This window comes from Pezoporus flaviventris, unplaced genomic scaffold (genome assembly GCF_033815535.1).
Source record: "Pezoporus flaviventris isolate CSIRO_AGI_PZ_B2104156 unplaced genomic scaffold, CSIRO_AGI_Pfla_v1 ptg000078l, whole genome shotgun sequence".
Taxonomy (NCBI): Eukaryota; Metazoa; Chordata; class Aves; order Psittaciformes; family Psittacidae; genus Pezoporus; species Pezoporus flaviventris.
In genome coordinates, this window is record NW_026892626.1 from 10,895,052 (window position 1) to 10,919,043 (window position 23,992).

At 42.7% G+C, this 23,992-nt stretch overlaps 2 protein-coding genes and 1 long non-coding RNA gene across 3 annotated transcripts; 1 reads left to right on the forward strand and 2 right to left on the reverse strand.

Annotated features, from left to right (window-relative positions):
- Positions 1-2,948: 2,948 nt before the first annotated feature.
- On the reverse strand, positions 2,949-3,960 carry LOC133279886 (uncharacterized). The gene is made up of 2 exons (XR_009747004.1): positions 3,567-3,960; positions 2,949-3,231 (listed from the first exon to the last, which is right to left on the reverse strand). It is a non-coding gene; the product is annotated as an uncharacterized LOC133279886 (long non-coding RNA).
- Positions 3,961-5,215: 1,255 nt separating this feature from the next.
- Positions 5,216-14,453, forward strand: LOC133279825 (acyl-coenzyme A synthetase ACSM4, mitochondrial-like; the record flags this gene model as incomplete). The annotated part of the gene is made up of 13 exons (XM_061473999.1): positions 5,216-5,473; positions 5,928-6,138; positions 6,657-6,864; positions 8,707-8,850; positions 9,307-9,463; positions 10,912-10,991; positions 11,479-11,602; positions 11,977-12,057; positions 12,261-12,362; positions 12,719-12,846; positions 12,936-13,035; positions 13,626-13,745; positions 14,096-14,453. Coding segments are annotated over 13 exons (1,800 nt in total), but the record flags the coding sequence as incomplete, so codon positions are not given.
- A 1,812-nt stretch (positions 14,454-16,265) lies between these two features.
- Positions 16,266-18,724, reverse strand: THUMPD1 (THUMP domain containing 1). Its single transcript, XM_061474094.1, has 4 exons — positions 18,477-18,724; positions 17,971-18,151; positions 17,360-17,608; positions 16,266-16,783 (listed from the first exon to the last, which is right to left on the reverse strand). The coding sequence occupies exons 1-4, from the start codon at positions 18,684-18,686 to the stop codon at positions 16,455-16,457; spliced, it is 969 nt and encodes a 322-aa protein (XP_061330078.1). The 5' UTR covers positions 18,687-18,724; the 3' UTR covers positions 16,266-16,454.
- Positions 18,725-23,992: the final 5,268 nt, after the last annotated feature.

The window sequence follows — 23,992 nt, forward strand, 5'->3', positions numbered from 1 at the left end:
CAGTGAGCTCTGCCTCACTGGCCAGGGTTTCCAGCAAGCAAATAAAGCCTCTTAGTAGCCCCCTTTCCCAAGTTGTGCTCAAATTCAGTGGGGTGAGATTGTCCCGCACAAGTGGTTTGAAGAATTGCTGAGTGACCCAAGTGATGAACTCTGCTTCTTTTAAAAGTCACTCTTTATTGAGCAATGGGTATGCTGCCAGCCTGCTTCGTCCTCAGAAGAGCTTGTAGCTTTTAAAATCACAGGCTTGCCACAGAAAAGGAACACAGCTTGGAATTAAGCTGGAAGTTCTGTCAAACTGCTGAGTATTGTTATTTCTTTACAGACAAGTTGGAGTTTGTGCAACAACTGCCAAAGATGGTCTCTGGGAAAATACAAAGGAAGAATCTAAGAAAGGAAGACTGGGGAAGAGCTGAGTTTTGCTGCTGAGCTGCTGGCCAGAATGTGCTGAACATGACTGCTTTTCTGCTTTCTGGCATCCTGTTCCCTAACAGTCTTAAGAGGTGCTGGAGAACCTTCTGAGTAAGAGTAGAAGATACCAGGTTTTGGTCTTGTGCTTTTGGGTATTTCTAAAGCAATATTTTCCCTATAATTTACAATGTATGTGGGAGAAGCTGGTTTGAAAATAATGATAAACGAGGGGAAATCAGACTTGCCTTCAGCTTTTGCTTTTATGTTTGTATGTGCATCGTTTCACTGAAAGCCACAAAGTGTGCAAGTCAAATCCTATTTTGTGAGAATGGTTTTTAATAATTGTTCATAATCAGACTTCACACTTTAGACAGTGCTGGGTCACAGATAGTTTCAGGTTTAAATATAATCAAGGATTTCCTGGACTAAGTAGTCAGTTCAGGCTGTGAGAAATTTCCATAACAGCCAAGCAGAGTTACGTGGCTGTGGCTGCAGCAGAGGTTTAGATCATCCCTGTTAGGTCACATCTCACATTTCTTGTGACCCCTCTGTAGCATTTGCACCTCACACAGTGCTGCTACAGCACAGGCTGTGTACTCTTTATTCTTGCTTCAGAAGATGTAAGTAGTAGTTGAACTCTATGACCAACGCTGTATTTACTAGAAGCACAAAAACACCAGTGCACAAAACCACCAAGCCCAGGGTTGTTTATCTCCCAATTTCCTTGTTCTGCTGTAAAGCCACTATGCAGTACCCATGAACCCATCTGCTGTTGTACCAAGAGCCTGGGAAAATAGCAAATGCGCTGTGTAGTAAAGCTGTTGATGACCTTTGAGGACAGCTAATTGAGTTATTAACTGGCTAACAAAGACAAGTCCCAGGAGGGGCTGTGCCAGGAGGGTTCTGCAGGTGGATCTCACCTCTTTCTTACTCTTAAGCTCTGAAATGGATATTGCTTTGCTTTCCACTTAGAAAGCACGAAATTGCCTGAAGTCAAAACCAAAGAGAAAGCAAACGCACAAAATGCTATGTCTGTGTAGATTACATCAATCTAAATGTATCTGAGCTTGCACTACTCAGGGGATAGATGAAAATTTATTTCTTTAGGAGCAGAATTAGACCTCAGATGAAAAATAAACCTTACTCTCTGGAGTATTTGCATGCTGTGAGTGTTAAATGTTTTAGGGAAATTATGAAAGTGACTGAAAGGAGGTGGTTTGGGATATTTTATTAACCAGTCCTTTGGAGATTCATTCCACAGAAAGTCTTCAGACTGTCCAAAATGTTGTACTTGAAGTAACAGACATGCAGAGAGGAACTGTATCATCTGCCTTGAATGGTTCTCTACTACATTTGCATCAACAGCTGCTCTAAATTCTACTTCCTGGGAGCAGGTAGTTAATTTGGTGAGCAAATGAGAAACTTCTCTGGATTTCATTGCAACTACCATAAAAATCATGGGTCAACTGTTTTTTTTTCCATGTGTGCTAGTGGAAGACTGCTGCAGTACATTCACTGTTTGGGGGCTGTCACCCTTTTTGTTTGTTCTAGGATTTTGTGGACAAGTTGGGCTGACCCATCCATGTGTGTATGGTCCATCATTATTGCACCGAATACTGGTTTATGACATTTACAAACAGTAGCAGCTGTGTTGTGTGTCTCCAAATGTATTTACATGGTGAAGGCAGCACGAGGGATGTCACTGGAGTTGTTGCTGTAAACCCCTGAGTGCTCATAGAAATTTACCCTGGGAAAAAGGCCAAATCTGTCTGCCCTGAAAATTTGTGAGCAAACTCAATCATTGGTTTCAGTCTCTCCACGCTGGGTTGAAGACGGGCTTAATGCCCTCTCATGTATGTACATTAGAAACACAGTGTGTTTGGAGTGGCTCTTCATGTGTGTATTGCACAGCTCAAAAGCCACTTAACAACCACAATAAAATGAGGAATGGGAGGAGTAATTTCAACATGGGGAGAGCAGATGGAAAATTCTGTGCTCTGTTACAGAGGCCTGAAGTTCCTCAAACCCTGACCCAAACATAGGTGCTCCTGAAGTGTATATTCAAATAACTGAGCACTGCACTGTGGCTTTTCTGCAGGTTTCACTGGGAATTTCATGTGGTTGCCACTGCCCTGTCCATTTTAATTTCTCTGAATACGTGAGCTACCAGGCAGCATAAGACATAGTTATCTTTGCTCCTAGTCTTGACTGAAAAATAGTAAGAGGAGAAGCAGAACCAGTTAAATAGCAGTCAGATCAGAAAAATGGGGTAATTCTCTTTTCAGATCACCTTAACATCAGTAAACACTGTCACTTGAGGCAGTCTGCTGCATGCCCTTTTTAAAGTGTTAAGATGAGAGACAGGTAGCCTGCAATTACTTTAGCTTTGGGTATCTGCATTTTCAGAATATCATATGTGATTTACCAAGCTGGGGAGGGTCATCTCCTAACACTACAGCAGTAGGTTGGGGGAGCTGGCTCCAAGTCTACAAGACACAGGAGACAGGGAGAGAGGTTGTATGTGACTTGTGCAAAGACACTGATGCCAAATTGGATAGTTTACTTCTAAGTAATTTCAGAGCTTACATTCAGTTTGCAAAAGTGGCTTGAAAGCTATCCAATATCCCTAACACACAGCAATTCAATGGTTTTCTTGGAAGACTGGGCATGCATTGATGCCTGCGGGGATTCTGCATGTGGTCTCCAGCAGCCTGGTTCTGCCTCTTCGTAGTCCCTTATTTCCATGGCTGTTCTTTGTGCTTGTTGTTTCTAGCAGCATCTCTGTTCCCTGACTCTGATCCTTAATTATACCCTGTACTGCCTCTATATAGAATCATAGAATAATTTAGTTTGGAAAAGACCTTTAAGATCATCAAGTCCAACAATAAGCCCAACTCTGCCAAAGTCCACCACTAAACCATGTCCCTAAGTGCTATGTCTACACATCTTTTAAATACCTATATTTATACACAGCCTGTATATATCATATAGTCTAATGTGTATGCTTATGTATAGCTTTTATTTATCTACGTCTTAGTTTAAAAATATTTTTCCCCTTGCAGAGCTTATTGCTTGTGGTAGCAATACTAACAGACATTACTGTGACTGCAGGAGAATTCACCTAGTCCAAGTTTGCCAAGCTCACCATAATTGAATACCTGGAGATCCTGTGTCATGTCTTTCAGAGCATGGATTTTGTGTCTCAGCCCTTTGTCTCCCTTTTCATAGCAATTACTATGGAGTTTTCATTGTCCTCAGAGCTGATGTCAGAACTGCATGTATTTTGTGCACAGAAGTATCCGATCGTGGATATTATAGGTGATATTTATTGGCAACAGGCTTCTGAAAATCTTCATATCTTTATCACACCAATTCTCATACTATGTTTAACTCCAGAATCTGAGAATAAAGCCCCATTGTTGCTATTTTCAAAGTCATTGGTGCCATAAAATAGTTATACAGTATAGTTATACAGTAATGTATGGTAGATTATCCATTCTCCAAAGGCAGTGAACCAGAAACACAATCATTCATACTCAGCACTCTTTCTATCTTCTCTCAGTTTTTTCAGTGATTGTGCCTTTCTCCAGAAGGAGATTGGAGAAATGAATTCTGTGCTCTCAGGGGAAATAATCCCCACCACGGAATCTGATGTGTGATCCTAATGAAGGGCCACAGCTGCTCAAAGAACTAGAGAGAAGCCAGAAGGCAGTACTCACCAATTAAGTACTAGGCAAGATACATGAGGAGGAGTTGAAAGAAGTCTCTCCTGATCACAAATAACACCTCCAGGTAAGCCCAACCTATTTAAACACCCCGAGAAATTAGTTTTTATTTAATAGTTGTTCAGATGTCTTCTCAAATGAAAGATGCCATCTACTAATGTAAAAAAATATAACTCTACAGTGCTGTGTTTTATTCCTCTTTCTTCGCATGATTCTCACTTTTATGAAAGAAGGTGGACTACTTTCCTGGTTTGTCCCAAGCAGACTGAAGAAGTAGCTTCTTTCTGCAAGAACATCTTCTAGGTCTGAGTCTGCAATCACTGGCTCAGATCTAAGGGAAAAATAAACCAGCTGCCGTTTCCACAAAGATGTCACTGATTAACCGTGAGTTCTGGAATCTGGCTTTTTTAATGACCTCTTAGGGATAGAGATAAGAAATAATGTGTTATAAGCAAACTATGTGAAAAAAGAAAAACCCTCTTTTATTAGTCTCTGAAGCTGATGTATCCTGAGCACCATGTTCCCACACATATGGCCGTAATTCACTCTTTTGCAAAGTGTTTTCGAGGTAATGCAAAACTACAAACGGTATTTTGTAAAACCAAATGCAACTCTGTATATTTAAGGACAAATGCAAATGTGGCAAAAGCATTAGTCTGGTAAGCAAATCAATAATAGAATGTGGAAAGCCACCTCAGAGTTATTCATAAGACTTTGCTATCCAATTAATAAAAGGCAAATGCCAGTGGTGGGAGGGAACACAGTTTTTTCTGTGAACAGTAAAGAAGGCAGAGGAAATGGTACAATGTAGAATGCTCAGCTTAGCCACTACTTTGGTTGGAAAGAGTAGGAATTGTCAGCTCCAGGGGGAATTCTCTGAGACACCTGTGGGCAGATGGAAAAGTAGGAGACTTAAAAGTGGTACCAGAGCTCTAGCTTACCCATAAGGAGAGGTGGGATAAAATGTCATACAGATATGGACTTGCTGCTCTCATTTGGAGCCAACAGCCCATCTGGGAATATGCACACCGTAATACTATTATTGATTTTTCAGCCTCTTGTAGGAGGGAAATAATCATTAAAAAAACGGTTCTGATGGTTATTGTATCCAAAAGCCCCCATACATCTGCTTTTGTACCACAAAGATTTTACTTGTATTTCAAGTGTTGCAGTCCTCATGGAGCACCCACATACTCCGCAGATTATTCCACCAGTATCACAAGACTTTTGCACCTTTGAATTTCTCATATTATGAAGCTGTCAGTCGTTGTGAACAGGAAGTACCAGAGTACTTTAATTTTGCAAGTGATGTGCTGGACAAGTGGTCTCAAATCGAAAAGGTAACGTTTCTGACCCTGTAGATTCAGTATTTTTAGTAAAACTGTGCCCCTATCCCCAAAATCAAGCCTAAAACCATCACTGGCTTCAGTGGGACCAGAATTTCCTCCCCTATTTCTATTTTAGCATAATATTGACATTGCAGAGAAAGGAGAGGCAATTTGCTTGGCATCAGAAGGGACATGGTGCTTTGTCTCTGTGACTCTGATTCAGCAGTGTGTGTAGTGCTGGGGTTGTAAAAGCCTCTAAGTAAGTTATGAACATTGCAAATCAGGTAGATATACTCACCAACTTATAGTTGCCTTGAAAAAGGTCTCTTTTAAACCACATGTGTAATATCCCTGCCCTAGAATATGTCACACTATCAGATTCCACTTCCTGGACCATCCCAAAAGCTCTGCATGGAACTGCAGGTGTATCAGAAATAACCAACATGCTCTGTACGCTTGTGTATAGGAACGGAAAGGACCATCAAATCCAGCTCTATGGTGGATAAATGGAAAAGGAGATGAAATTAAATGGAGCTTTGAGGAGCTGGGCTTCCTGTCCCAAAAAGTGGCCAACGTGCTCTCTGGGCCATGCAGTCTGGAAAGAGGAGACCGAGTTTTAGTGATTCTCCCCCGAATCCCAGAGTGGTGGCTGCTGAGCGTGGCTTGTATGCGAACAGGTGAATTGTATCATTGCTAATGGTCTGTAGATTGGTTGTTACCTTCTATGCCGAAAGTTGGTTAGCAGTTCATTTAACAATTACTTTCTTATTTGACTGTGTAGCAAACATTTGACAATCAAAGAGGCTGACAGTGTAGTCTCTTATGACTGATGGAATTACCCTCATCATTTTGCTTTGCTTTCTGTGGCTTGCGTTGATTGTGTTAAATCGATTTGGTTGTGTTAAATCAATTTAACTTCAATAGAGTTAAGTTAAAGCTGCTAGTGTTTACTGCCCCAAAGTTATGCTTTCTACTTACATTGTGCCTGGAGCAAAGGATCTCATAAAAGCAAAAGCTATATTGTACTGCAGATCGGCACATCTGTATTCAAGTCCATGTGTGTGGCACTTGTTTATCTTCTTCTCATTTCTGGACTGAATGGTGCTGATTTTCAGCAATTCAGGAAAAGCTATGAAGTTATCAGGACTGAAAGTGACAAATACCTAATAAATTCCCAATCTTATTGCACTTTCAGGTGTTATCATCATCCCAGGGACCACACAACTGACAGCACAAGACATCTGCTATAGACTGCTGGCTTCCAAGGCTAAGTGCATTATTACAACTGATGTGCTTGCTCCTGTGGTGGACTCAGTTGCATCCAAATCTCAGTTTCTGAAAACAAAGGTAATTGTATCTGAAAGCAGAAGGGCTGAGTGGCTGAACTTCAGTGATTTGCTCAAGTAAGTGCCTTCTACCGTTAACTCCATCATTGTTACCTCTAGTGGAACATTTCTCATGTTGTTTAAATACACTTGTGCACTTGTGTCTAGATATGAGATAGATACCTTTGAGGGGGTGTGAGAGAAGGCAATTATGTCTCTTTTCTACAGAGCATTTGGAAATAGCCAAATTAAAAAATAAGTACAGTCTTACAATGACTAGTTTTTTTTATATATGACTATGAAATAATACAGAATAATGAACAGGAAAGCCTCTCTTATTGACAACTGTGGCCCGTTTACCCTGTAAAGCTCAAAGAAAAATATTCTATACCAATTATTCCAATCCATGTTCCTAAAACTCTACTATAATAAGGTTAGTAGGAATAGCTTTTCAGTGTGAAAGGCTAAAAAAGGGCACTGCAAAAATAACCTAATGTGTTTAGGAAACAACCTGCCTCATGGCTGAAAAGTAGCTACTAAAACAGCACCCAACAGACAGCTCTTCACTGCAGTGCATGGGACTGTAGAAAGGGTGGAAAGGCAGAGTGGAGAAGGAAAGCAAGTACCCTGCTAAAATCAATGTAGCTAAAACCATTATTTCAAGGTGGGATCCAAGCTCTTCAGTCACTTTAAGAGCTTCATAAGATGTACCATATGTTCTCACAACTACGGATGTCTGAACTAGTATTACATGTGCAGCTCACTGTACAGCCTGACTGTATTTGCATCTGTTCTTTTGAACAATGGCCCATTTCAGTGTCACTAAACTGAAAGACAGGGAAAGCACTAAGACTGCATTCTCAAACTTCCTAGAGCTACTAAAACATTGTCAAGTCTATTTGATGAATCCTCTTTCATGCTGGGCTAATATTCCATGTCTCAGTTCCACAGCAGAGAGTAAAATTGATTTTGATAAAACCTAAATATTGTCTGGAGCTGCATCAGTCCTGCAGAGGCTGTGCCTGGCGGTCAGGCAGGTAGGCTGGCTGGTTTCCCAGGATGGCTGCCTTGTGAAGTGCTGGCTGTCTGGCTCCAGGGTTAATCAGCTGTCAGGCTCACAGTGTTTCTAGAGTGCTGGGCTACTGTCCCGCCTGACTCGCTATCTTGCCAGATCACTGGCAGCCTCCCTACCTACTGGGATACTTGCCCAGTCTGCCCAGCTCCTCATGTCCTTGGCTGCCTTAGCCAACTGCTAAACCAGCCAGGAGGCTGTGAGGCTCTGGAGCGAGGGCTCCTGGACAGCAGGTCTGCCTGGCAGCCAGCACAGGGAGATGGCTGGCCTGGGCAGACTGACTTCCTATGCCCAACCTTGCAGGCATGGACAGTGTCTGCATGCCAAGTAAAAGCTTTTTGAACATCAGTCCTGACAGAGGAAGGGTTTTGCTTTCTCATCCTAGAAAGTGATGAGAAATATTTCCCTGTCACATGCCAAACGACTGAGAGTTTGAGCCTCTTCATACTTCCCAAACATGGCAGGGACAATTAACTAGTGGGACCATGTACCCAAAGAAATGGTGGGTCCTCCCTCAGCTTATCACATTAAGGATGGCAGATACGCTTTCTGGAGGGTGCTTGGGTCAAACACAAGGTGCTGGGCCCTTTTGGTGGCTGTTAAGGGAGGCAAATAAAGGTCAGCCAGTTGGTGTTTTTACTGTGGAGAAGGTGGACATGGAGAATAAAGACCAACATCAACAATGCCTTAATACAGAACTAGCAGTGCAAGAGTGAGGGAATCTCAGTAGTTTCTTATCACTCACATCTCACTATACAAAGTCCTGCATATATTGGGTACAGAGGATTGAACCTGAGTGTGCTGAATAATGCCAGCCACTGTTTCAATAACCTGTTTTTTCTTCTAAGGGCTGCCTCTGCTATCCATAACTGTGTGAAGACAAAAACCCAGGATCCCATGGCAATCTATTTTACCAGTGGTACTACAGGTTCACCCAAAATGGTTGAACATTCCTATGGAAGCTTTGGTCTGGGTTTTTTTCTCTTAGGAAGGTAAAGTATTCAGCTAATTATGTCTTTACAGCTCTGGAATGTGAAGCAAACAGAGAGATTTTGTGTGTGATAGAATTACGATAGATGATGAGGTGCCAGCAATACCGTACATGTAATTTCTTTCAGTCTCCTCAGCTGAATTATACCCAGGAAGCAAGGATCTATTTCGATATGGTCTGTGGCTCCATTTTAGAAATTACTTGCCTGTTAGGCTAAATAATGAATTAGGATATTGTTTGATTTTCTTTTATCAGTACAAAGGCTGGGCAAAAGGCATTTATTTGAGCTCCTGAGTTTCGGATCAAATTTACCATGCCTTTCTAAGGAAAAATAAAACCAAAACAACCACCAAAAAAACACCAAACAAACAAAAAGAACCCACAAAAAAATCCTGCCCACCTCACATTCCTAATTTCCACTTGCAGACTTTCTTATAGACACCTTTGTCTTCAACAGCTACTGGATGAATTTGACTCCCTCAGACATCTTGTGGAACATGTCAGACACCGCTTGGGTAAAGGCAGCTGCTGGGAGCGTTTTCGGGCCATGGTTCCAGGGCTCATGTGTTTTCATACATGCCATGCCACAGTTTGATGCAAGAGAAACCTTAAATGTAAGAACACCATGTTCATAATGAACAATTACTCATATTTCATGTTGTTTTCCAAGCAGGCCACAAAACTAAGCTTCTCAGGTTTATGGGATTAGCCGTTTTAAGATGACATAACTACAGGGTGATTGTTCTTTGATAGGAATATAATACAGGAAGGATTTTGCAGCATGACTCTTTTGGGCACAGGATATTACCAGCTGCTTCCGATCAGGAGGAGTTACTGGTATTACTTAAGCCTCTTCCCTACTGTATTTCACTACTGAAATGATAAATGAGCTGGCTTACATGTAAATTAATATTTTAATTACACTGTTGTGACCATTAAGGAAGTCAAGTCAGTACTGGGAAGCACTGAAGCTGTGAGATTGACTTGAAAGAAATTGTTCTTGAAAGAAATTGTTTTCAAGCTTCTCAAAGCAATCTGAGTTTTAATCTAACAGAAGAGGAACACTGCTGTTCCCAAAGGGCTCAAAGCACCTATGTGGAAAAGTGTATAATCCTAACATGGGGGTTATTTGGGGATTTGAAGACTGTTTCATTTCCATTTTAAAATTGTAGTTGCTGGTTTGGTTTTCTTTTTGTATGAGTTTCTTGGCTGCTTTACCCATGGCATGGCTGGAGTGAAAGCTGCTGAAGGAGAGGTCTTTCCCCTCTGTGAGCAGACTTGCATTGCAGGCAGAAAGGAGTTTAAAGAAAAAAGAAGTAAGGCTTAGCTCTGCCTGAGTGGCTGCGCATCATCTGCTGGTGGTGTGGGTGCGAATTAAAGATGCGTCAGAAAACAGACGCTTGACTGAGATCTTTATTTTGTTAGCAAGCTGCTCCTGTCCTGGCCCATGTAGAGGAGGATATATAAATATACTAGTCCAAACCAACCTTTTAATACAGCATTACTCACAACTCAGCCAGAGCTCGTGGAGACTTGGCTCTGCATGTCAGGCCTTTTGTTAGGACAGCTGGGGGAATTAGAACCTGTCTAAAGATTAGTGACAGTCCTTTTCAGAAAGCGTGGGGCTAGATAAAAGACAGGCAAAATGTTCAAAAGAAACGTGCAATTTTAGTTGCCTCTATTCTGAGGTGTCTGACTTCGTCCTAGGGTGAGATGTGGGTTTTACAGTATAAAGTTCCCTGCAAAACTTAAGTTGCTCCTCCAGGGCCAGGGTTTCATACCAAGGGGTGGTCCTTGTGCTTCAAGTAAGCATCAGGACAAATCAGTTACACCAGTGACTTACGACAGTCAGTGTATCACCTCTTCAGCTGATGTTTGAGCCCTGTAACATCTTTCCTGAATGCTGAAAGTGACACCAATTACTTTGCTTTCCATGTAAGTAAGTGAGGTTAAAATCAGGTCTTGCATTTTGTGCTGTAGTATACAATAGAAAGTAATAGTTTGCAGCAGGGTTTTTCCCAAAACAGTATTATTTAATCTTCTTTTTCTTTTTATTTGTTAGACCTTGTGCAGATACCCAGTGACCACTCTGTGCAGTGCACCAACTGCCTACCGCATGCTGGTACAGCACGACCTCACCAGGTACAGCATGTCTGTTAACAAGTGGCCATGCTGTGTCTGCAAGCTACTATCTGGCTCTTAACAGTGATTTCTACAGGACCTCATAGCCATTTAAACTCTTAGAGTAGTGGAGATTTGTTGGAGACAGATCCTTCTTTTTAGCACTGCAGAGAGAGGTGATGAAATCCACCCCTCAGGCACCTCCAATGCAGAGCAAGTTTTGCCCTGAGGCATTAAGGATAGTGAATACAGAGGCTGGTATTCAGCCCTGGAAGGCACAGGTGTGGCTGCACTGTTGCCACTCCTGTGCATCTTTGCACCCCACTGCTTAGGCAGCCCCTTTCCAGACGCACTCCAGTTAGAGCTCTAGATTTTCTCACAACCCTAACCCTTACTCTAAGAGAATCCGGTGTGTCCTGAAGTCACAGGGTTGAACATAACAATTGCCAGGGAGAGCATTTGTCCCCTTCTGTCTTCTGATACTCAGTAATGTCCTCTGCTTATGAAGGTATGCGTTCAAGACACTGAAGCACTGTTTGACTGCAGGTGAACCACTCAACCCAGATGTGATGGCACAGTGGAAAAGCCAAACAGGACTGAATATCTATGAAGGCTACGGCCAAACCGAAATTGTACGTTTTTTGTGAAGCTCAGCTGTCACTTGGGGCCTTAGAGTCTATCTCGTTCCTCTTAGTAAATATGGAACTGGGCCATACATATTTGATGAAAAAGAAAGATGGCATTAGAATATGTGGCAATTGCCTACAGGAGGGTTTATGGGTTTTAGAATTATGTGCTTGGTTATGATACTGCTTCTAAGACTACTTAAGCTGTAAAATATCTTGAACTATTTGTCCAAGACTCAGTGAAATTCAGTGTTTTGGCTCACACAAATGGAAAACTTACATTTTACACTAGCTCAACTATGGGCATAGTACAAGAACAGGAAGAGCCTCAGGAATACCAGTGAAAAATACCTGGGCTGGTTGTTTGTCTTTTCCAACAGGGAATGGTATGTGCCAATACAAAAGGAATGAAAATTAAGCCAGGTTCCTTGGGAAAGGCAGCTCCCCACTATGATATTTCGGTAGGTGGTCCCATTTTCTGCTTACTGTTGATTTCATAGGAAGTAGAACATAAGAGAGTAGACCATACTGTACAAGTTTCAGTACCATACAGTGGTATTCATGGCAGGCTTTTTTGGTTGAGCTGTTGGCTGTTGGTTAGTTTTAGAACATGGCTTTCTTAAAATGGGAAGTTATAATCACCCACTTGCCTTTTCTATTGCAGATCGTAGATGAAAATGGCAGTGTTCTGCCTCCTGGGAAAGAAGGAGACATTGCTATCAAAGTAGATGCCAAGTGGCCATTTACTTTTTTCACTCGATACGTGGTAAGCCTGAAGTGAATTTCCAGAGAGCCAGTTGAGGCCTGCAGCATGGTATGTATTTATACCAAGAGGAGCAGGTGCAGCACCAAAGAGCTTTGGCTCATCTTGACCTCACAATGTTTTGACTTACAACACTTCAATTCTCTATGCCAGTCTTCTGCAGACCTATTATGTGACCTTAAGTTCCTTATCTGGCCCTGTGATAAGTTTTCCCCTCTGGAAGAAGCAAGCACAAGCTACTGCATACTTGAGACAGAAAACAAGCAGTGAAAAATATTTGGGTAGTGAACAAAGAGGCAAAACTCATCTCTAAGGTTCAGGCTTCTCAATATTCAGAATAATTGTTGCTTGTTTAACAGGACGATCCAGTGAAAACTGCTTCCACAATCCGTGGGAACTTCTACATCACTGGAGACAGAGGGAGCATGGATGAGGATGGATACGTATGGTTTATGGGGAGATCTGATGATATCATCATCTCCTCTGGGTTTGTAGATTTCAGTTAAAATGCCAAGAAAGGTCTAAAAAATAAGCATATACCTTTTACTTACTAAGCATTTCATTTCTTCCTCCCAGGTACCGTATTGGACCATTTGAAATAGAGAGTGCCCTGATAGAGCACCCAGCTGTTGCTGAGTCAGCTGTGGTCAGCAGCCCAGATCCCATCAGAAGGGAGGTAATTAGCAGTCACTCTCCTGTTCACAAACTGCCTTGTATGACAGAGCTCACACTCAAGCTTCCACTGAACTTCTAAGATTTTTAATACAGCTACACAAACTTCTCTCCATCACTTCACCCAAAGCAAGGGGAGCAGTAGTCTGTGTGTACCCTTTTCTGTCTTAAAAATGAAAATATAGTACTTGGTTTCCTAAAGAACATGACACTGAGTATAAAGGTGACTCTGGTAAGAACTGATGTACACTTTGACCCACTGCCTGGGGAATTATATTCTTTAGCAACATACCTTTACAGAAAAGGCTGTAGCATCTAAGAACTGCTTTAAGCAGTGCTTTAGAGAACTCTAAATTTTAAGCAGAGTTTAAAACTTTTCTTATGTATCACTTAGGACCTTTACTAATGTAAGGTAGACTCAATCTTTTGTCCTAATTTTATATTTGCTTACACAAAAGCAAGATTTGCTGTATTGCAGAGGTATGACAGAATACACCTGTAGTGCAGGCAGTACTCACTCTCAATTAACTGCCTCATTTCTTAGGTTGCTCTGGTTGAACTAATGCTGCATTTTTATCCATTTTCCCTTTGTAGGTGGTAAAAGCTTTTGTGGTACTATCTCCTTCCTTTAAGTCAGAAGATCCAAAGAAACTGGCCCGTGAATTGCAAGATTATGTCAGGAAAGTCACTGCTCCATACAAGTACCCCAGGAAGGCAAGTAAACATAAGTGTATTAAAAAAAATAAATAAATAAAATCCCAAACACCTATTTGAACCATGGGGAGGCTACAAACAAGAACAGACTCAGTTCAAATGCAGTAACAGAAAAAGCCCAAATATTTGCCGTGCAAGAAAAATAACAAGCATTATTATTTAAAGAACCTCTTGGAAAAGAACAGATCCAACACAATCTAAAATGAAATTAGGAGTTATTTCCACAGTCCCCTAATACTTATTGAAATTAAGTAGGATGAAGACTTTAAGTAGGATGGAGCTGTTCTGAAAAAGAAAAAAACAATTTAAGTGACATATACTCATTGTAGTTTCTTCCTCTTTTGAATCAGATTGAATTTGTCCAGCAGCTGCCGAAGACAATCACTGGGAAAATCAGGCGGAATGAACTGAGGAACAAGGAATGGAGAAAGACTTAATTTTGATAAGCAATCTAAAAAGGCCTATCCCTATCAATTTCATTCATAATGGAGTTCTTCTAACAACTGTTAAGCACCAACACAGGATTACATTTCACCCACTGAGCAGTGACTGTAAGAATGCACAAGTATAAAAACTCCCAACTCTATGTTTTTTTAAATGCTTGTGTTCTTGCTTAAACAAAAATCAAGCCTACCTTGGCAAGGCAGATGCAAACACAACTTCCAGCCACCTAGCACTTTTCAGAATCACAGTACAAGTAGAAGTGATTCCAAATGAAGGAGCAGTGTGTTCATTCTTTTGAGACCAGATAATTTAATTCACAAGAGGCTTACTAACAAGGAGATCATGATAGTATACAATGAAGTTCCCAGAAATGGCCACAGATCTTGCATGCATCCAAATTAAGCACCCTGCTTGTATGAATATAAATAAATTTAGGAATTAATGTGTTAACAGTGAATGTTCAGTAAGGGCAAGTTATAAAAACAAGAAGGATGGCATCTTTTAAGACTGCAGCACAGGCATCACGTAAATGTCACACAGACACAGGCTTGACAAACAGCAGCTATTCAGCAGTTTCTTCTGAAGAACTGTTGGTCCTGTAGACACATACGAATGAGAAGGGTAAAAAAAAAAAACCCCAAACCAAAACCCAACAATCAAAAAACTACAAACTATCCATGAGTCTATCCTTGTCCTTAGTAAGTAAGGTAAGCAGGCTGTTTTGAATCATGACCATCAACATGAGCCACCAATAAACATTCACAGTTGACCTTCGTATCTGGTCTCAAACGATTCTTTCCTATGTGTTATCCAGACATTGCTGGTTTTAATTCACACACAAGCAGCTTTAAAATTTAAAGAAAACACTGATGGAGGTAAGAAAACAGAGTTTTAATAAATGGGTGGTAAGGGAAAGAGGACTTGGGAAAAGAGCTGTCTTAATTTTCCAGCTTCTGAAAGAATTTTGAGAAGAAGAAAATACAAATTCAACACTGTTGAGAGACTTTGACAAATCCTTTTCATTAAGCCAAGACAAGTAACAAGTGGTGTTCTTCAAGATGAGTCTTTTCCCACTGGCAACCCACAAGCTTTTATGCTAGAAATGAAATACTAAAGCTAGACAGCTGTACAGGAAGCATACTCAGAACCCTATTGGAAAGCAGGTTATAGATGCACTGGCTTTGGTTGTTTTTTAAGTCACTGGGATATCAAAAGAGCTGCTGTAACAAACAGGCAACAGACAGACTCACTAACATTACTTTCAATCTGAAACAAAATTAATACTGTAAAGCTAAAACTGTACCAAAAATTAAGCTTAATTCCCTTTATCCAGTATAGTTGAATGGAAGTTTCTTTCATAAAAAGTTCCCAAGCAGTATTTAAATTCAAATTTTGAGACCTAAATAAAAAATAAAAACCAAACAAAAAAAAGACTTCATAAACACCCCCAAGGATTAAGTCTTTGGAAAGAGCAGCAAAAGGCTGTTGCAGGAAATTACTCAAAAGGAGTCTGTTCAGCGACTACAACATTTCTTACAAACCAGTAACTGCTGTATACACAGCTAATGTAAACACACATGTAGTTTTTGCTGAAACCATCTGCAATGCCTGCACTATACTTCTACTGTCCTAGAACAGTCAAATCTATTACTCTAAATAGTCTCATAATATTCAAGTATTTTGATGATAGTTCTTCCCATTTACTTTCAACACTTAGCATATCCTTGTAGATCAATGTGTGTGTGTATATATATATATGTATATAACCCTCCATCAGACAGGAAATGATCAGGTTTAGCTCATTCTGTTGATCACACAGAAAACTGTATCTGAGTTCTGCAGTCACACAAGTTGTCAGATCACATCCTTAAAACCCTTCTGCAGTCAACTGTCTTTTTCAGATATCTCACTTTCATCAATACTTCCTTATACAGCTGACTCTGCACTGCCTTTTCACTTCTGTAGCCATCAGATATAACAAAGGAGAGTCAGTGTATGTCAGGATGGCCACATTTCCATATGCCATGCACACACTCCTGCTTTTTGTACTAGGTAAAGGCATTGCAGAACAAAGCTTCACCAGAAAGGTGAGCACTCTTGCATCTGTTGTAATGTCAGCGCCACCTGCAACAAGCATTGAATTCTTACACATGATAAAAACAAGATTTCAAAACAAAACCACTCTCCTCTTTAAAAACACCCTTTCAGAACTCTAGGGCAACTCTTAGTTTGGACTGTGTTTATCTTTCCCTTCTGTCACACTTTTTACACTGTCAGCTTATCATTCCCCTTGGGCTCAGCTTCTGTTTCACCTTGATTCTTGTGCTCTAGTTTTACTTCTTCTGAGCTCTTCTCCTCCCCCTCAGCTTCTGGTTTTACTACCTTGGAGTTCTGTTCTTCCGTCAAACTTGATGGGTTTTGTTGTTTGTCTTCTTTGTTGTTCTTCACCACCTCCTGTAGATTGTATTTTCTGAATAGAACATAGTCTCTCACCACACTCAAGCAACAGACGGTTTTTATTATTTCCACCACAACTGTATATTGTGGGTTATTAAGGTCGACTTTGTTTTCTGGATTGAGGCTGCCCACAATTCCTGTAAAACAAGATGTAGTTTAAAAGATGCTGGGAAAACTGTTTCAGTAAACATGCCCTAATGAAAGGAAAAAAGTTAAGAGAAAGAAAGCAACACGCCCCTTAGTTGTAACCAACTACTTGTTTTTGTAATTGCTTAAAATAGCCAAACGGAGCAGGACTCAGAATATACCAGCGTAACTGAAAAACTGTCCCACTGCAATTACCAAGAAACAAAATACTAGAGTAAGGTGGAGCTATTTTATAAGTCATATATTCAATGGAAATAGTGACACACTATTTCAACATAGCATCCAAAGAGAAAGCCTGACAGCATTAATTTCACAGCACATGTAACTAACATGCCAAACACTGGACTTGTTTCTGCTTGTTGTCTCTTGAGACATTAACACCAGCAAGGAATATTGATGTCAAGATTTTTTTAAGTCTTAGAGAAGCTTTTGTAATTCAACATAAAGATTTTAAGCAACAAATGTGTGTACCCATTAAGACCGCTTGTAATAATCTGACATGTTATGCATGCAGTTGTGGACTGCTTATGTACTTGTTCTCAGTTTTGTGAGAAATCCATACATACCTGCTAATTCCTTAATTACTTCTTCCCTACTCATATGACTGTTATTCCGAGCTTTGTAAACAATCTGAAAAGTACCCTTATTAGGGGCTTTAAACCAAGGCTCAAAAAATGTTTCTGTGTACTTTTTCATATCCTCCATAAAAGCCTTGCAAGTTCCAGAAATGGGCAGCATCCTCAGGATGACTCTTGTTTTCTTCTTTTTAGTGGCATGCATATCCTTTAATATATGGTGCACCAGGTTCTCAGGTTCTACAAGAAAAACAGCTAGGTATGAGAAACCAATTGAAGGCATTTTCTCCCTTCCTGACCCCTCTAAGTAACACAGTGGGGAAACACTCAGCTGCGCTGCTGTCAGTCTCAAACCCTTTTCTGTAAAGAGTTTTTTCCTATACCAGAACTGGGTAATCAGGGATTATTTTGTCAATGCAGATTCCTCTACCTTTAGCAACTCTGCTAATGACAAAAGTCAGGGGCTATGCGAAAAGGAGGGGGAAACCCTGTATGCATTTGATACACACGAGTTTCTTGGAAGTCACTCTCTGTGGCCTTTTACTAACACTGTTCAGTGTAGTTTACCCCACAGCATTACATAGCATCAGCTGATGTCCTACCAATGCCCTGGGTTCTGATGAAGACCACATTGTTGGCACCACTCTCCACCGACTGGAACCGCCGCAGCTTCTGCTCTGTCGAGGCACGGATCTGGCCGACCTCCTTCTTCAGGGCTGCCTCAACGTCATCCTCATCCTCCTCCCTCTCGCTCCCAGACAGCCGCTCCTCGTGATCTGAAAACTTCACACACGGCACGTCTCGTTTGAGTACTGAGCAACAGTGCACACAAAAGCCGCCAGCATGGCCCTGAAACCTGAAGGTGATGGGCAAGGACTTTTTATCCACCCAACCCTAGGGGTTGATGCCAGAGACCGCCATTTTCGTGTGTGGTGACCACAACCATGGGGTTTTACACACAGAGGAGGCTCCAGGCACCGCCCTCCCCGCCCCGCAGGGTCATTGCTGCCAGGCCGCGGGCAGCAGCGGAGCGGCCGATGCCGCGCTCCCCGGCGCCATGGCCGTCTGCCGCCCAGCCCCGCCCGCCCGCCCGCACGCACGCACGCACCTGCTCAGGCCCGTAGAGCAGGTCCCCGTACTCGCCGAGGAGGCTGTAGGCCTCCCCCACACACTTGCGCTCGTTCATGTTGCAGGTGATGAGGATGCCGCGCATGCCGGCCTCCAGCTGCCTCCCGCCGCCGCGGGGCCGCTTGGCCCGCCCCGCCGCGAAGTGCCCCTTGGGCCGCCGCTTCCTCGCTGCCGGCTCCGCCGCGGCCATTGACCGCCCCTCGCTGCCGCCGTCGCGCACTGCGATGGCGTCAGCGCCGCGCCGCCAGCCCGCCGGAGAGAGCGCCGCCCCGCGGCCCCTTACTGTCGTGCCGGGGAGCGCTGGGGGAGGCGGGCGCGGCGCCTCCTGTGGCGCATGCGGGGGAGCCGGGCCGCGGCCGCGGGTGATGCCGTCAGCCCGCTGCAGGCTGCTCTGCCAGCCGGTGCTGCTGTGGGCAGCGCAGCGCCCCTGTTAAAAGCGGAAACAAAACCGCTCCCTCTAAAACTACGGTTCACCTCAGGGGTCACATGTGCCGGGGGAAGGTTGAGCATTCCCCAGGCAGGTGCTCAGGACTCGGTGCGGTCGGCTGTGCCAGGCTGTCACTCGCAGCCCTCCATGCTTTCTCTCGTAGCCCTTCATGCTTTCTCTTCTGCCGAGCTTCAGTTCCAGCGTTAAAGTCTGGGTTCGTGTTAATGATTCCAGAGCGGATGATCAGTGGGACGGGGCAGGAGGGGATGAATGGTCAGTGAAGTGCAGGGGAGCAAGGAGACCTCAGTCCTGCTCAGCACTGGAGCATGAAACACTGACCTGTACACTCCAATGGGGGGACAGACGAATCAGCTGCTTCCGTGTCTTCATATCTAACTCCTGAAGGTGTCGTGGCGTAGAGGGACCAGCTGAAACAGAAACTCGTTATACAGGTAAATTTAGGCGTGAGGTACTAGAGAACATGTGTTGGGAGCAAAGGCATGGGCCACAGCATGGATCCTAAAGGAAGGTGTCTCTGTGCTTCCCTGGCCGTAAGAGCCTTCTCTGCCTACAGTAACTCTTGAGTTTCTTGGGCAATTAATAGGGGAGAATTAAGGCCCTCCTCATTTTGTGAAAACAGGTAGAGGAGTCAGGTAAGGAGGTTTCTCTAGGGGCAGGACTATCACTGACCTGCAGAGAATCCAGGTGGGCTAAAGTGCTGTCCTCGGGGGAGGGTTTGAGGTTAAAAAAAGTTAAGTTCACTGTGAGGGTGGTGAGGCCCTGGCATAGGGTGCCCAGAGAAGCTGTGGCTGCCCCATCCCTGGCAGTGTTGAAGGCCAGGTTGGATGGGGCTTGGACAACCTGCTCTAGTGGAAGGTGTCCCCGGCCATGGCAGGACTGGATGAGCTCAAGGTCCATTCCAACACAAACCATTCTGTGATTTTATGGAAGTAGGAAAAAAGGGATCTTCATGAATTGATGCAAGTTACAACCACAACAGGAGGTGGCGTTTATGTCTTATCTGAAGCTTTGTTCCTGCAAAGCCTTTGAGGTTCATACAATTCTACAGCAATTGTTAGACATCAGTGGGATTACTGACCATGCATAAATTAAGTCACTCAATCTCTGTAGGGCTGGGGTTGTGTGAAAGACTCAAAGTTGTGGTGAAGTATAGTGATAGTCTCTGGAGTTGGGCATGTCAGAACATGTTTGAAAAGTGAAGAAGTTCTACAGGCAGCTATGAGAGGTGCAGAGGAAATGCAATTAACCATACAGAATGTAACTAGGATACTTCAGTGTTGAAAAGTGCTGGAGGACTTGGAAATACCCACTGGTACTCTGCAGATCAGTTGTATGCCCTACCAAAAGAGTAGGTTACAGGTTAGGTCACTGTGGAAGTTAAGGGTTTCTTCTTGAAGTGGATACCTTTTTACCTACATATTACTGGCACATTTCCTGACTCTTATCACAGGCCATTGCTCTTAATGTTCATGCCTCCTCTGGAGTGATGTGATCTGGGTAGGGAATCCCTTTCAGGCTGTTCCTCTGCCATTCCTCTGGGAGACTTCCATCGCATGCATTTCAAAAAGCTGTTTAAAATATCACTACTGCAGACTGACTGTGCGAGCAGGTTTGTTGTTTGGGGAACTGTTTTGAATCAGTTTCTTTCTGCTGCAGTGAATGTTACAGGGAAGTGGTTAATATCTCATTGGAGAGTGCTGTTTACAGACATGGGCAGAACCCCAGGAGGGAGTTCTGGCAAAATTACAGGGCTTATGTGCCAGGAAAGACTGCCAGTGTCACCCTCACTGATCAGTACCCAGAGGACTGTTCTGCTCCCAAAACGTAAATGGATGTTAGCAAGCTCTCTGCTGATGTCAGAATCGTGATTTGAGGATGGAGATACAGTGGGAGCTATTTAGGACTCTGATAGCCAAACTCTTATGATGATGCCCCAATTTAAGCTACATCTGTCACTAGCTCCCTAGTGAGTGAAATCCCCTCAGGAGAGGCTGAAGGTAGAGGCACCCATCAATGCCACACTTGTGCCCACAGTGATGGTGGGCTGTGGCCTTAATGGCCGAGAGGATGGCACATGTTCCCTCCTGCCTCTCTCATGGGAGCAGAGCAGAGGAGGCAGCAGTGCTGGAGCACCACATGTGCCCTCTGAACATGAGGTAGAGCCCTTACAAAACCTCACAATTTACCAGGTATTAAAGCTGGCCCTGGCACCAGCTGCAGCATCCCAGGAATCGGTACACACTGTTGTCACGGCTGAACTGCTGTGGTTACGTGCAGAGCCCCAAGCTACTTGCTGAGCTGTGTAGTCACAAAACCAGTCACAAGGCTGTTGCTCCTGGGTTGCCCCAGCCACAGTGCAACAGATGTAATCTGGCTGTAGCAAGGTTTTATGACTGTGGTGAGTGGGAAGAGAGAAGGAAAAGGAAGCAGGAAAAGATTCAGGACTCATGTTCTACCTCCACTCTGAGCTCCACAGAAACCTATCAATCACCTTTCTTATTACATAGGCCTTGTCTCTATAGATGTAGGACTGTTTTTACAGTCTCAGGCTGTTCATGATGAGGAGCTAAACACAGTTATGTCCAGCCTGGCAGCAAGGACAGAGCAGAGGTATCACTTATCTGACACAATTATTCCTTTTACAGGAAAAACAGGTTTTGGCAGGCTGTAGATAGAACAAGAAACAACCTCTGGAGAAGATGCTTTACCTTCTGAAGTGTACTGTTAAAATCTGCTCCTCTGAAAATGAACCTTGGTGTTACTCTACCTTCAAATACATAATAAGGTAACATATTCTTGCTGCCCTAGTGACTTTTTCGCTCAGGAGGTGACTTTATTGCTACTGCTAAATGCATTAGCCCACTTTAAGGCACATTGCATGCATACGTTTCAAATCACTTCACGTATCAGGTAGGTGAGATACTTTCTAAAGGTCACACTGTGTGGGCCTATGCTTTTGCAATGTTGATTTAATTTGCAGAAGTACCGGAGAGGCCCAATTCCAGATGAAGGAAGTTCTTCATCAACTACAGAAATCCAAGGCAAAGTGTGTACTCACTGATGATTCTGTGGCACCAGCTGTAGGCTCAGTTGGGGCTGAATGCCAGTCTCTGAAATTCAAATTGCTTGTGTCAGAGAGCCACGGAGAAGGATGGCTGAACTCCTGAAGTGAGTAAATACCACTGTGAAAGCACCATGGTAATAATGAAAGAAAAGCACAGTGGTTTGTTTTGAATAAGAAAAGCTGGCACACAGCAATATATTTTCACCCCATTAAGACTGCACAGTGAAAAAAAATCAGATATTTATGACACTTGCAATTGCTGCAGTTATTTTGGTTAAATATTTTCAAAATAGTGTAAGTCACTTTCAACTCACTTTATTAATCATTTTGCTTATTTTAAGAAGTGTTCCTGTCTGCCCACAAAGTGTCAAGATCCAATGGCTGTCTGTTTTACCAGTGGTACTACAGCATCTCCAAAACTGGCTGAACATTCCCACAGCAGCTATGGTATTGGCCTCACAGTAAGTGGAAGGTATAGATATCCTGGGCTGCATCAAAAGGAGCGTGACCAGCAGGTTGAAGGAGGTGATCCTGCCCCTCCAACTCTGCTCTTGTGAGACCCCACTTGGAGTATTGTGTGCAGTTCTGGTGTCCTCATCATGAAAAGGACATGGAGCTGTTGGAACAAGTCCAGAGGAGGGCCACGAGGTCACACAGCAAAAGGAAGAGAAACATAAATTTTTTTACTAGGAGCTTTTGCTTCAATAGTTCAAAACCAGCAACTGTTTTACATCCCCAAAAGTGTGTGTGGGTTTATTTTTATAAAATAAAGGCAGTTCAGAGAATGTAGCAGTCATATAGTCACTGATTTCTTTTTAACATTAACTTCTGGTAAATTCTTCACTGTGTGTAGTTAATAGATTGCCTATGAACTGAACATTAGCACAAGTTTATGAATTCTGTACCATACAAGGAAAAAAAAAAAAAAAGAGTCTGTTAGGCTTCTGAATTCACATGTGTCTGGATTAGACACAGCTCCTGCAGAAACAAAATACTGATAGTTCAAAGTCTTTAAATTTATAAGGTAATGTTTATAAAACTGATATGGCAGAGCTCTTCACTCTGACAAGCAGAGAATAACAAATGAGAAAATATCAAACTAGAAGTAAATAAACAACAACAAAAAACCCTCATCCCTAAAAATGAGTTCAACAAAACGGCAGCAATCTCATACATATATTCATACAACACCATGTTCTGAGGTGGTGGTAGCTTGGCTGCCAGTATAATTTTTCCCTTAGAAAAATGCAACATCAGTCTATCGTGCTAACATCCTCACTATGCTGTTACTTAACTCCTGCTCAGAAATTCACACTTTTCTAATTGCCATTTACCCAAGACAACTGCTGATGGATTTGCTTTACTGGCATGTCCCTTGTTGATATTTTAATATTTGCCTTATTCCTGCCAAATAGAGACTGTGGAACATTTCCTTCTGCACCAGGTACTGGCTGGACTTGACTTTCTCAGGTACGTTTTAGGATACATGAGACACTGGCTGAGCAAAGTCAATTTGGAGCAGTGTTTTTCACCATGGATTCAAGGGACATACATATTTGTACATAAAATACCACACTTTGACCCAAGCATTGCATTTGAGGTAAGTGAGGAGAGCCAGCAACAAATAGCTGTGTTCTCTGTGGCTGCTCTTGCCCAGGTTTTCATTTCCCCTAGCACTGCACAGGGGCAGCATGCAGCACAGTTATAACTTCAACCGCATAGCAACCAACCAGTAAGTAGTGAGTGCTGCAAATATGTACCCTCAAACAAGAACATATTTGCCATCCAAAGAGTTTCATCATACATTCTGCTCTGGATTAGACTGCACAATACCCGCAAACATCCACTAATAGGCCTAAAAGTGAAGCACATGAGAAATCGTTCTGGGATTTGTGGAGCACTTTGGTGCTGTTATTAGAGTAAGTGACAACAGCAGATGAATGAGAATTTCAGTTGCCTGCACCAGGTAATTCAAAGTTAAGGA

Excerpts from the sequence above, each read along its gene's own strand:
- THUMPD1 (XM_061474094.1), bottom strand. The coding sequence starts at position 18,686 with ATGGCCGCGGCGGAGCCGGCAGCGAGGAAGCGGCGGCCCAAGGGGCAC. Across the intron at positions 18,152-18,476 it reads TGCTCTACGGGCCTGAGCAG|TTTTCAGATCACGAGGAGCG; the intron begins GTGCGTGCGTGC and ends CCGTGTGTGAAG. Across the intron at positions 16,784-17,359 it reads AGTAATTAAGGAATTAGCAG|GAATTGTGGGCAGCCTCAAT; the intron begins GTATGTATGGAT and ends CTTGTTTTACAG.